The 12,965-nt window shown below is 47.0% G+C and overlaps 2 protein-coding genes across 2 annotated transcripts in view; both read left to right on the top strand.

Moving 5' to 3' along the window:
* The first annotated feature begins 2,669 nt into the window (after positions 1-2,669).
* Positions 2,670-9,554, top strand: NDUFB8 (NADH:ubiquinone oxidoreductase subunit B8). Its single transcript, XM_049764353.1, has 5 exons — positions 2,670-2,798; positions 3,229-3,355; positions 5,143-5,242; positions 5,558-5,713; positions 9,369-9,554. Exons 1-5 carry the CDS (start codon positions 2,714-2,716, stop codon positions 9,459-9,461), a joined length of 561 nt encoding a protein of 186 aa, XP_049620310.1. The 5' UTR covers positions 2,670-2,713; the 3' UTR covers positions 9,462-9,554.
* Positions 9,555-12,251: 2,697 nt separating this feature from the next.
* Positions 12,252-12,965, top strand: part of SEC31B (SEC31 homolog B, COPII coat complex component) — a 32,294-nt gene continuing 31,580 nt past the window's right edge. Inside the window, exon 1 of the mRNA XM_049764383.1 lies at positions 12,252-12,695. The gene's annotated coding sequence lies outside the window, so the exon portion shown is untranslated. The remainder of the gene's footprint in view (positions 12,696-12,965) is intronic.

Below are 12,965 nucleotides of genomic sequence, written 5' to 3'. Positions count from 1 at the left end.
TAACTTTGCGAGTTAAAAAGAAATTAATATTTTAATTACTAAACTCAAGAATAAAATTACACAAATTAGTGACTTTCCAAAAATAATAAAGTTTAAAAGGATAATATAAACAATTATATTATTCCAAATTAGGTGATTTAGATTAAAAAAGATAAATTACTGGGGCCGGAGCAATAGCACAGTGGTAGGTTGTTTGCCTTGCATGTGGCCAACCCAGGACGAACCTAGGTTCAGTCCCCAGCATCTCATATGGTCCCCTGAGCCTGCAGGGCAATTTTTGAGCACAGAGCCAGAAGTAACTCCTGAGCACCAGCAGGTGTGACTCTGCCAAAGAAAAATTACTAAGAAAGTACAAAATATTGTAACTGATATCAGAATACATTTAAATTTTTAAATTGATCCCAGAGTATATTTCAATGATAGAGTATGTAAATTGCATGTATATCCCCTGGCTTGATCCCCCACATTCACACTCCAGTCTTATAGCAAGTAGAATTGATTAGGAATAAAAAAATCTAGACAGACAATCCCAGAATCAAAGAAGTCATTGGTGAAGTCTGCCAAACATTTTTTTAAACGTATTAAATCCTGAGCCAAAGAGATAGTATTGTGAATAGGGCTTGTATGTGCCAACTCAGACTAGATTCCCCAGCAACCCATATGGTCCTCAAGAGTAATTCCTAAGCATAAAGCCAGAAGTAAGCCCAGAGTACTCCTCGGTCTCCACCACAAAACAAATAAATTAAAAATATTTTAAGAGGGGGCCAGAGAGATAGCATGGAGGTAAAGCGTTTGCTTTGCATGCACAAGGTCAGTGGTTCAAATCCCGGCATCCCATATGGTCCCCTGAGCCTGCCAGGAGTGATTTCTGAGCATAGAGCCAGGAGTAACCCCTGAATGCTACTGGGTGTGACCCCCCAAAAAAAACAAACAAGAAAAATAACAAAAAGAGGCTAGAGCATAGGACACCAAGTAGGGTGTTCACCTTAGATGTTGCAACCCAGGTTCAGCTCCCAGCATCCCATATGGTCCCCCAAGACTGCCAGGACTAATTTCTTTCTCTTTTTTTCCTTCTTTTTTTTTTTTTTTTTTGGGTCACACTGGCAGCACTCAGGGATTACTCCTGACTCTACATGCAAAAATCACTCCTGGTAGGTGCAGGAGACTATATGGGATGCCAAGATTTGAACCATCATCTTTCTCCATGCAAGGCAAACACCCTACCTCCATGATATCTCTCTGGCCCCTCAGGACTAATTTCTGAGTGCAGAGCCAGGAGTAAACCTGAGTGTCGCCAGGTGTGACCTAAAAACAACAACAACAAAAAAAATTTTTTTAATAGAAGGTATTAAATTGGGTCCGGAGAGATAGCATGGAGGTAAGGCATTTGCCTTGCATGCAGAAGGACGGTGATTCGAATCCCAGCATCCCACATGGTCCCCCCGAGCCTGCCAGGAGTGAGTGATTTCTGAGCATAGAGCCAAGAGTAACCCCTGAGTACTGCCGGGTGTGAGCCAAAAACCAAAAAAAAAGAAAAAAAAGTATTAAATCCTAACTCTTTCAAAAACATTTATGAGGGAAAATTGCTATGAATAATTTTCTCAAAAAACGTTTATATTGAATAGGAGAATGTCCATTCTTACTGCTTTCATGTATGTGTTTGTATACACACACAAACACTCACACACTTGAAGCTATAATGTTTCTTTTTTCTTTTTCTTTTTCTTTTGGTTTTTGGGTTACACCTGGCGGCGCTCACGAATTACTCCTGGCTCTGCACTCAGAAATCGCTCCTGACAGGCTCAGGGAACCATATAGGACGTCAGGATTTGAACTGAGGTCAATCCTATGTTGCCAAGTCCAAGGCCTTACCACTGTACTATCTCTCCGCCCCTAAAATAGTTGATTGTGCTTCAAAATAGTGATCACCCTAAATGCTTCAGAAATTTGCACATCCCACTGTGTGAAGTGAAATCACCTTAATATGAACTTCATGGTGTCCTCTCTCCTTATGGGAATCTAGTGTTTGTATCAACATAGTTCCATTTAAAATCTATTTACCCAAGTTCTAGCAAGTCTGAGAATTTGGGCTGCCTACATAGAGCTGCCTCTGATGCTGAATTTAGTTTGAAATCTGATGACTTGAGTGACTGGGTGTAAACATGACTTGCCATCCAGAAGCAAAAACTGGAGTTGATATGTACTTTTGCACCACCGCAACTAGGTGAAAGAAGTCAGCCAACTTGAAGAAAAAGAAAAAGCCAAGTCAACAGCTAGGTTTGAAGGACTGTCATTCGGTGGAAAGGCAAGTGACAGAAGAAAATATCGATGAAGAAGTGGGAAAAGGCAAGGAAAGAGATTGACAGTTCACTTTATTTGGACAATTGGGGAGCTGTCCACACACATGAGATACTCAGATATCTGAGTTTTCCCCATTATGCTGAGATGCATTCGAATGAGTTGATGAGGAAAAAAACATTCTGAAACATCTAATCAAGGACCTGCGAGTTTTCCACTTCCATCTCCCCCCCCCCCCCGACCCCCGTCAGTCCGTCCACCTGCCCTCCAGCTTTCTAAGGCCATTAAAGCTCCACCTTTTACTTCGCCCCTAAGGACTTTCCCCCCTAGCATCCAACGCGCGCGTTTGGCCCTGATCGGCCGCCGTAGCAGGGTCCACTGCGCATGTGCGAAGTGAACCGGCGAGAAGGTCAAGATGGCGGCGGCCATGGCCGGGGCCCTGGGAGTCCGATGGCTGCAGAGGGCAGTCCGGAGCGCGGTGCCATTGGGTTCACGGACAGGTCTGCAAGAAGAGGCGCGGTTTTTTTTTTGTTTGTTTGTTTATGGGCCACACCCGGCGGTGCTCAGGGGTTACTCCTGGCTGTCTGCTCAGAAATAGCTCCTGGCAGGCACGGGGGAACCTTATGGGACACCGGGATTCGAACCAACACCTTAGGTCCTGGATCGGCTGCTTGCAAGGCAAACGCCGCTGTGCTATCTCTCGCGGTTTTAATGTGGTTTTAATGTGGGTTTTCTGAAGCTCAGTGTGCCGGGAGTGGGTGGGGAGGGTGCATTCCTCGATGGCCGTGCAGGTGGGCCTGGTGACATAGTCTCCCAAAGGTGATGGAGGTCCTTGTTCTCGGGCCTCCGTGGCCGCTGCAGCTCGACATCGCGGGGGTGGCAGGAAGAGACGGGTTGCTTTTGACCTGCCCTCTTCTATGTTGCATGCAGCCTTCCATATGACTAAGGACATGCTCCCCGGGCCCTACCCCAAGACCCCCGAAGAACGGGCCGCCGCTGCCAAGAAGTATAATATGCGGGTGGAAGACTACGAGCCCTACCCGGATGATGGCATGGGGTGAGCTGGGGTCACCCCCTGGTAATGGAAGAAGCACTGCTACATGGAGGTGGTCCGACCCTGAACTTGTTTTTGTTTTGTTTTGTTTTGTTTTTGACTCTTGGGATCGAAGGGACTGGAGCTTTTTCTCAGAGGTGGGGTTGGGGGGTGGCGGAAGCTCGAGCAGCAGCTGCAGCTGAGAGCACTTCAATTTTCTCCTTGGCTCGGGCTGTTTCCTCAAATGAGGAAGCCGAGGTTTTAATAGCTCCCTCGAGGACCCCCTGAATGGCAGGAACCTTCCTGGGCTCCATCCAGAGCGCAGGGCTTCATTTAGATTGAGCATCTGCCGGGCGCAGGTGCTGTCATCCCCGCACGTGATCGCGCTGGAAGCTGGACTCCTGTCAGGAGAAGCTTGTTGTAGATGGAGTGCCCTCTATTTGTGTGTTTACCTCTATTCAAAACAAAACACATCTTGCTATTGGGGCTGTGGCGATCATAGCAACCGTTATGCAGACTAAACTACTCTTTTAGTTGATGTTTACCTTCCCTCCTCATAGCCACACAGTGTTCCTGGATTTAATGACATGGTGTCATCAGCAACACCTTCATTTTGTGTTCTAGCATCACTCTTTCAATCGTGCTGGCAGCAGCTCCTATTCTTCTTGTTGTTTGCCACTCATTTTCTCTGACATAGATCTGCTTGTCCTCATTTTTTCACATCTCTTATTTTGTGGTGGACAAGAGCAACCTTGGCAACAGTTTGTGTCATTGAGTCTGGATGTATTGGAGGGAAACCCAGGTTAGGAAACACTATTCCAGGTGGTGCTTGAGACTCTGAGGTGTGTACCAATTGGGCACCAGAGGAATAAGCTGCTATGAAAAGAATCTGTCTGTAATATATATCCATTGGGGAAGGGTACCCACAACAGTGCTCAGGACTTAGTCACTGCTTAGACACTGACTTGGGCAGTGTTCAGGGGGCCATTTGGGGTACCAGGGATCAAACCCCATAAGCCTTATGTCTCACAGGTGTCCAACCCACTGTATTATTGCTCTACCCTTTTTGTATTTATTTCAACTATCTGGGTGACTGTGGGTTCAGACAGAAAAGATTTTGCTGTTGTTGTTATTTATTTTTTTTATAATGAGGGTATCAGATTAGTTGCTAAAAATCCCTTCCAGCACTAAAAGTATAGCATTGGTATTGGTATTGGTATTGAGGGAAGGCAAGAACTAATAAAATGTTTCAGAGTTTAGGGACCGGAATAATAGCGCAGGGAGTAAGGTGTTTGCTTTGCACATGACAGTTGGGTTTGATTCCTGGTATCCCGTATGGTGCCCTGTGCACCACCAGGAATGACCCCTGAGCAGAGAACCAAGAGTACCCTGAGAACCACCAGGTCTGGCCCAAAAGCCAAAAGAAAGAAAAAGTTTCAGTTTGACAGGGACTTGTATTGTTTTTGTCTTGGTTTTGTTGTGATTTTTGGTTTTTGGCCCACACCTGGCTCTAAGCTCAGAAATTGCTCCTGGCAGGCTCGGGGGACCATAGGGATGGTGAGAATCAAACCTGGCTCAGCCACGTGCAAGGCAAACCCCTACTTACTATGCTATTGCTTCAGCTCCTGACAGGATTAGTAATTAGAATTTGAACGTCTATAGTTCTGTGTCTAGTCACCAGAACTTGAGATCTTGATTGGAAAGTCCATAGTGAGGCAGTTAGCTTTCACTTGGTTTCTTATCTGGAATAAGGAGATTGAATTGTCTTGAGGCTGCTCAGAGCCCCTTCCCAGAAGTTATTGCTCTCTCAGGTATGGCGACTACCCGAAGCTTCCTGACCGCTCTCAGCAAGAGAGAGATCCGTGGTATGAATGGGACCACACAGACCTGAGGCTGAACTGGGGTGAACCGGTGAGAGAATCCTTGACCTACCTCCTTTCTCCCTTATATCTTCCTGGAGATTGTTTGTCTCTCCACAGGCACTTCTCTAAGTAATGTAGGAAGGAATGCAATTCCCACCGATCCCATTGTCCAGCACATGGACTGGGACTGGGAATAATTGAGCTCCTGTTAGGAAAGTTGGGAACTTTTGTGGTTGTGAGAGTATCTCACACTCTCAGAATATTTCCTGGGGCAGCAGTAAGCCTTTGTCAAGCATTGTCAGACACTTTGAACTGTTTGGATTGGCCAGCTGGTATGTGACACTTGTCTGCATTTCTGCCTCAGATGCACTGGGACCTAGACATGTATATCAGGAACCGTGTGGACACCACCCCCACGAAAGTTTCTTTTGATGTCATGTGTAAGCATCTGTTCGGCTTTGTGGCCTTCATGGTGTTCATGTTCTGGTTGGGTGAGATCTATCCCACCTACCAACCAGTGGTAAGTATCTGAGAAATACTCCCTTCCATACCTTTACTAAACTCCATTTCTTGAGGGAATTAAGTCCCTGATTTAAGAAGCTGGCCATCTTGTTCCAAGCTTGCCTTTCTTGTAAGGCCTTAGCTGACCCCCACGGGTGTGGCATAAATAACAGCTGCGCACCATGCTTGCATCTGGGATCAGTGTCAAGAAGAGATAGTTTAGGACTAGGTGAGGAATAAGAATGTGCAAGGCAGCTAACCTCTAGATTCCATTTGAATATTATAGTATCTCAGCAAGTGCTTTTTGTTTTTTTTGGGTTTCTTTTTTTTTTTTTTTTTTTTTGGTTTTTGGGTCACACCTGGCGGTGCTCAGGGATTACTCCTGGCTGTCTGCTCAGAAATAGCTCCTGGCAGGCACGGGGGACCCTATGGGACACCGGGATTCGAACCAACCACCTTTGGTCCTGGATCGGCTGCTTGCAAGGCCAACGCCGCTGTGCTATCTCTCTGGGCCCGCTTTTTGTTTTTTTTTGTATGGGAATGTTTGTTTGTTTTGGAGCTGCCCCCAGTTGTGCTCAGGGCTTACTACTGGCTCTGTGCTCAGAAATTACTCTTGGCATGCTTAGGGAGCCAAATGGGATGCCTGGGATCTAACTTAGGTTGGTCGTGTGCAAGTAAAATGTGCTGTGCTACTGCTTCAGCATTCCCAAGAGTTTTTTTTTTTTTTCTTTTAAAGTGGTTTGTTATTTATTTTGCTGTTGGGGCCATACTTGGCAGTGCTCATGACTTACTCCTGTATTGAGGGATCACTCCTGGTATGGCTTAGTATTGACTGGTACCAGACACACCAGTCTGTCATGTGCCCTACTTGCTATTCTATCTTTATGGCACCTTTCACTTTTTTCTTGGGGGTGGGGGTTGGCACTGATCTGATCCTCCAGGACTTCTCCTGACTGTATATTTGTTCCTGGTGGTGTTCAGGAGAACATGACATGTGATGATAGGGATTCAATCAAAGCCTCCTGCAGGCTAATCTTAAATTTTTTCCAGGGGCCATATCAGGCCGTGGAGGACATGTTGTGGCCAGGATCAAATGCAGGCCTTTGCACTTGCCAGCCACAGTTGAATAGATACAGTTTTTGTGATATACATGTGTAGTGACTGTTCAAAGGATATGATAGAGAGAGGTTATACTAGATACTAAAAATACATAGACTGAATAGTGGTGGGAAATTTGAAGAGTACATTTAGGACAAGAGAAAAGAACTGACAGAAAAGGAAAGAGCGTTCACTGAAGTAGATGGGCAGAAGATCTAGTTCTCAGAGGTAGAGAACTAGTTCAAAAAACTGGAATACATGCAAGGGAATCCCAGGTTTGATCTCCCAACGCTGCAGTATTCCCCTTAACACCAACCATTGTGTCCCACAAGCCAAAATACAAACAAAGCCAAAGCAGTAGTTTAGGGAGTGGTTAAGGCATTTAACTTGCATGCGGCTGACCCAGGGTTCCAGAGCACTTCTGAGTACCATTTTGGGAATACCCCTGAGCATCTGGCCCCAAACACCTAAAACTAATTTCCTGGATAGTAGTGCATTGGTTACCTGGAGAGTTAAAAATTCAAATTCCTGGGGGCTCTACTCCTAGTGCAACCTATTTTAGCTTCATGGAGAGGTTCTAGAAGCAGTCTTTTTGTTTGACTGGGGAAGGTCAGGAGAGGTCTACTACTACTGGCTCAGTGCTCAGGGATCATTCTCAATTTTTTTCAGTGGACCTTGTGAGGCTGAGGATGGAACCTGGGACTCATGCAAAGCCTGTTCTCCAGTCCTTTGCACCATCTCTTGGCCCTAGAATCCACATACTTTGTGGAGAGGGTGGCCTCCTAGCAGTGCTCAGGGCTTTCTTTTGGTTCTTTGTTCAGGGGTCACACCAGGGTCCGTCACATGTATCCCTAGACTCAATTTTTTAAAAATAAAAAAACAAGGGGCCGGGCAGTGGCACTAGAGGTAAGGTACCTGCCTTGCCTGCGCCAGCCTTGGAAGGACCGCGGTTCGATCCCCCGGCGTCCCATATGGTCTCCCCAAGCCAGGGGCAATTTCTGAGCGCATAGCCAGGAGTAACCCCTGAGCGTCAAACGGGTGTGGCCCCCCCCAAAAAAAAAAAAAAACAAAAACACCAAGTTCTAGGGCCAGAGCAGTGGCATAGTGGTAGGGCATTTGTTTACCTTGCACACGGCTGACCTAGGATGGACTGTGGTTCAATCCCCTGGCATCCCATATGGTCCCCCAAGCCAGGAGCGACTTCTGAACGAATAGCCAGGAGTAAACCTTGAGCGTGACCGGGTGTGGCCCAAAAACCAAAACAAAACAAAAACATATGTTCCCAGGTAACTTTAATATCCAGGGAAATTTTGTGTCTGGAAATCACTGTGCACTATAGAGCAGTGATTTGATCGCTTAGGCTGACAGCTTTAATGATATGAGTGTAGTCTCCAAACCAAATAAGAAATAAAAATTATAGCATGGGCAAGAGATTTGTCCTATGAATTCAACACTATTTTTTTTTTACTTAATTTAAACACCATGGTTTCCAAAATTTCAACACTAGTCATGAAACCCCCTACTATATGGCAGGTGCAAAAGGTGTTAGGTGTTGGGGCACAGTGACGAGTCAGTCACTTGAGAGCTAAATGGGGCTTCTGAACAGAAGAATGAGATCTTAAAGGCTCCCAGGATGTGCATCTGAAGGTACACCCTACAATGGAGTGAGGAAAGGCGGGGAACACAGGGGGACTCGAGGTTGCAGTTAGCTGCCCAGTGCTACCTCTGTGGAGATAATCAGTGTCCTGAGGTAGCTGGGCTCTCTTTGTGCACTGGTACGAGCTGCTGACAAACCTCCTACCAAGCCTCAGGGGCTCCGGGCTACAGCGTGCACGTTGGGCTGGTGTGAGCACTAACTTCACTTCAGGAGAGCAAGAAACACAGTGTGGCTCTTCCATTTTTCAGTTCTGTAAGCACATCACCCTTTCTCCTCCCCTTGAGCGGTGTTCTCTGACAGCTGTTTGTTGGTAAAGCCAGCAGCCCCTAAAGCACGTCCCAGCCGTGTCTCCTCTGTGCTTTCCCCCACTGCTGCTCCTGCACGCCTCATTTGCTAGGCCACTTTAGTGGTGGAACCATTAGAGGCTGAGTGACTTAAAGGAGATTGAGTCTGTCTCGACCCCGAGAGAGAGTGGGATGGATGGATGCATCATCTCATTTAGAAAGCTTGTGCGATTGCTCTTGTCCCTCTGTCCCCCTCCTCCTTCCTTCTTCTCTGTCCCTTCCTCCCCTTCATCCTCCTCCCTCCCTCTGCCCCCTCTTGGGGGTTGTTCTTGCATGGTTCTCTCTCTCTCTCTCTCTCTCTCTCTCTCTCTCTCTCTCTCTCTCTCTCTCTCTCCCCCCCCCCCCACTTCCCCTCCTCCCCTCTCTCTTTCTTTCCCTCTTTTTCTCCCCACTATCTGCCAGCAACAATTCTCAGACATCTTAGGTTTTCAGTCTGCCCTGCTCTAAACCGGGAAGAGGGGTGCTTTTTCTTCTGCTCTAGCTGACTTGGGTTTGTGCCATCTTTAACCAAGTGAGTGTGATTTTAGCTCTAAGGCAGTGGTTCTTGCTGACATGTATTTTTTTTTTCCCTTTAGGGTCCAAAGCAGTATCCTTATAATAACTTGTACCTGGAACGAGGCGGTGATCCTACCAAAACGCCAGAGCCGGTGGTTCACTATGAGATCTGAGGAGGCTTCCTGGGCTCTCTGCCTCCTCCTTTCCTTCTCACTCTTCGAGGTTCCATCTCAGTGGAATCCCTAATAAAACCTAGTGCTACGGTCTCCTCGCCTCATTTCCCTAACAATAGCCAATGTGCTAAAGCACCACATCTTTCTCCTTTGCTCCTATCTCCTGGACACCCCACACACACACACACACATACCCTACTGGAGGGCCGGGCAGGTGGGGGCAGGGAGGCACAGGACTTGTTCTCCTAGGAATTTTGGGGATTGAGGCCTCCAAGTGTGTCGGGGCTCCTTTTCCCATTTCTAGGGTAGGAATAAAGAACAAGGTTCCTGATGTCCCAAGTTGTAATATAATGTATTTCCCACAGAAATTGTGGTATTGCTAAGTTGAAAATCCAGATTTTCCTCACATGCGCCCAGGTATAGAGAATGTTTTGGTGCTGTCTCAGGGCTGTGGCAACATGCCCTTTACTCCAAGGCAGCTTCTGAGTCCAGTGCTTAGAAGTTGACGTCAGGGTCGGAGAGACATATAGTGGTAGGGCGTTTGCCTTGCAGTGGCTGGCCCAGGACAATCCTAGGTTCAATCTGCACTATCCCTTATGGTCTCCTAAGCCAAGAGCGATTTTTTTTTTTTGGGCCACACCCGGTAACACTCAGGGGTTGCTCCTGGCTATGTGCTCAGAAGTTGCTCCTGGCTTGGGGGACCATATGGGACACCGGGGGATCGAACCGCGGTCCGTCCAAGGCTAGCGCAGGCAAGGCAGGCACCTTACCTTTAGCGCCACTGCCCAGCCCCTACCAAGAGCGATTTCTGATCACATAGCCCCGAGTAACTTCTGAGTATCACCGGGTGTGGCCCAAGAAAACACAAACAAAAAAGTTGACATCGATTGTATTTAGAAATTAGGGGGCAGTTCAAGGAGTTACTGAATGTATTTATAGCTTTTGCAATCTTTTGTTGTTGTTGTTGTTTTTTGTTTTTTGTTTTTGGGTCACACCCGGCGGTGGTCAGGGGTTACTCCTGGCTGTCGGCTCAGAAATAGCTCCTGGCAGGCACGGGGGACCATATGGGACACCGGGATTCAAACCAACCACCTTTGGTCCTGGATTGGCGGCTTGCAAGGCAAACGCCACTGTGCTATCTCTCCCGGGCCCAGCTTTTGCAATCTTAATGATACATTCAAAATCTTATAATGACTTAATAAAGAGGAAAATACTGTTTCTGAGGGTCTCAATGTGCTTCATTGATTTATTTGGAGACCACTTGTTAAGGATCAAACCTGGGCTTCCTGCATGTATCTCAGACTGTTAAATTTTTTTAGTTTCATAATCTTTTGTTTTTAAACATTGTGTATGAGGAGCCAGAGAGATAGCATGGAGGTATGGCATTTGCCTTGCATGCAGAAGGACGGTGGTTCAAATCCTGGCATCCCATATGCGCTCCCCTGAGCCTGCCAGAAGCGATTTCTGAGCCTAGAGCCAGGAGTAACCCCTGAGCACTGCTGGGTGTGACCCAAAAACCAAAATAAAAATAATGTTTGAGAGGAGACACAACAATAGCACAGTAGGTAGGTTTTTGGGTTTTGTTTGGTACCCACACCCAGCAGTGTACAGGGATTACTCCTGGCTCTGTACATCACTCCTTGTGTTTGAACCAGAGCCTGGCCACGTGCAAGGCAAACACCCTACCTGCTCCCTTTCCACATTGGACCCATTTGCACCTGTGGTCTCCTTGGAGTATCCAGAGGGCCATATGGCCCCCGTTGAGAAATGCTGCTTTTGAGCACTTGATAGTCATTTAACAAACATCTGTGTGTCTAAATATATCAGATAGGCCCTGAGGATATAAAGTTGAGCAAGACAAAATAATTCCCTTCAAGTGGTTACCTAGAAGAGTACGATGCTGACAGTTACAACACAAGGTGAAAGAATTTCTGAGCCAGGTGAGCTGAGTGAAACCCATTATGCCATTCCTTAACATTTCAGAGCACTCGGCAATAAAACTTCGGTCTCATTCCCTAATCTGGGGTATAGTTTAAGATTTGCTTTTAACTCTATCCCAACCTCCCTTTTCACTGATGCTGGAGCTGGACCTCCTATTTGTGCTCCACTGCTGAACTACAGCCCTGGCGCTGCAACCCTTTCTGTCTCTCTCTCCTCCACATCTATTATTTTGTGCTAAGAAGTTAAGAAACACTGAACACCTTTAACATAAAGCGGGAAGGTACAGACCATGCCCTAAATTACCTTCTGTCCTGCCAAGTCCAACAAAAAGGAAATCTAGTTGCATCACAATAGCTTGTCACAATACAGAGTGATAAGTCTTGCTAGATCCAAGTTTGGACTCAACTTAGGTCGAAAAGCTTGGGCTATCTACTGAACATTTTTATTTGGAAATGTACATAATTCCTGTGTGTGTATACTTAAAAATTTTTTTGGTCTTGCAGCCACACCTGAAATTGCCCAGGGCTTATTCCTGGCTCTGTGATCAGGGATGACTCACTCCTTACTGGCTGGGGACCAACCAATGTCCCAGGAATTGAACCCCAGTTGCCCGCGTGCAAGGGAAGCACTCTACCCGGTGTAGTACTATCAATCACGCTGGCCACAATAAAGTCCTTTTCATCTTTATCTCCCCACTTCCTCCAGATCCCTGCTTTACCAGTCTCATCATGCTTAAGCCATAAAAAATTTTAACTCCTTAGTCACAAGAGTCCGTCCAGCTCCTGCTTATGGTCATTGCCACTGCATTTTCATCACCTGGTGCTTGGATGGTTCTAGCGGCTCCTCCTAATTTTAATCCCTGTCTCTTTTTATCCTTCTCGTCTCAAAATGCAGTCTTACTGCTACCGACCCAGAATGGACACTGACTCCTGGTCGCCGGCTTGCCGAGTTGAACTGGTTTCAGTGTACAATCTTGCAATGCCTCTCATCCATCACATGGTAGTTCCCAGACTTGGAACTACCAGCTGGCAGGGCCGCTTCCTTCGGGTTGCTCGGCCCCTTTTTTGCTTGCAGCTCCAAGGAGTGGAAGGCAGGGTCTCTGAAACATCGTGGGCAGTCCGGGTCTAGAGCAAGCAGCCCTGGGCACACAGAACAGCCTTTACTTAGCTCAACCACACTTCCAGATGCCCTTCCGAGCGTCACTCACCGCTAAGTAGAACTTCCAACTTGTTTGTTTGTTTGCTTGTTTACCTTTTCAACTAAGTGGATTCCAACTGAGCGCTCCTGGACCAGGTTGGATAAGTAGATCATGAATTCTAAATTTTCTTCTTTTCGTCTCCTGCCCCTGAGTCTGGCTCAGACGTCCTCTTCGGGGACAGGAACCTTAAGTCAGTGGTGACAGCCGCTGACCCAGGGCGCCAGGACTGGGAGGGGAGAGGCTGGAAATCAAAACGTTCGCTGGGGGAGGGGACGGGGGACGGACACGACAGTCCGAGGTGGGTCACCGGGATAGGGCGCAACTGCTTTGGCCTACCCCGGCCGCCGTCACAGCGCCCCAAGGAG

The sequence above is a fragment of the Suncus etruscus genome, chromosome 17, assembly GCF_024139225.1.
Source record: "Suncus etruscus isolate mSunEtr1 chromosome 17, mSunEtr1.pri.cur, whole genome shotgun sequence".
Classification (NCBI taxonomy): domain Eukaryota; kingdom Metazoa; phylum Chordata; class Mammalia; order Eulipotyphla; family Soricidae; genus Suncus; species Suncus etruscus.
This window is presented reverse-complemented; position numbering and strand designations above follow the sequence as displayed.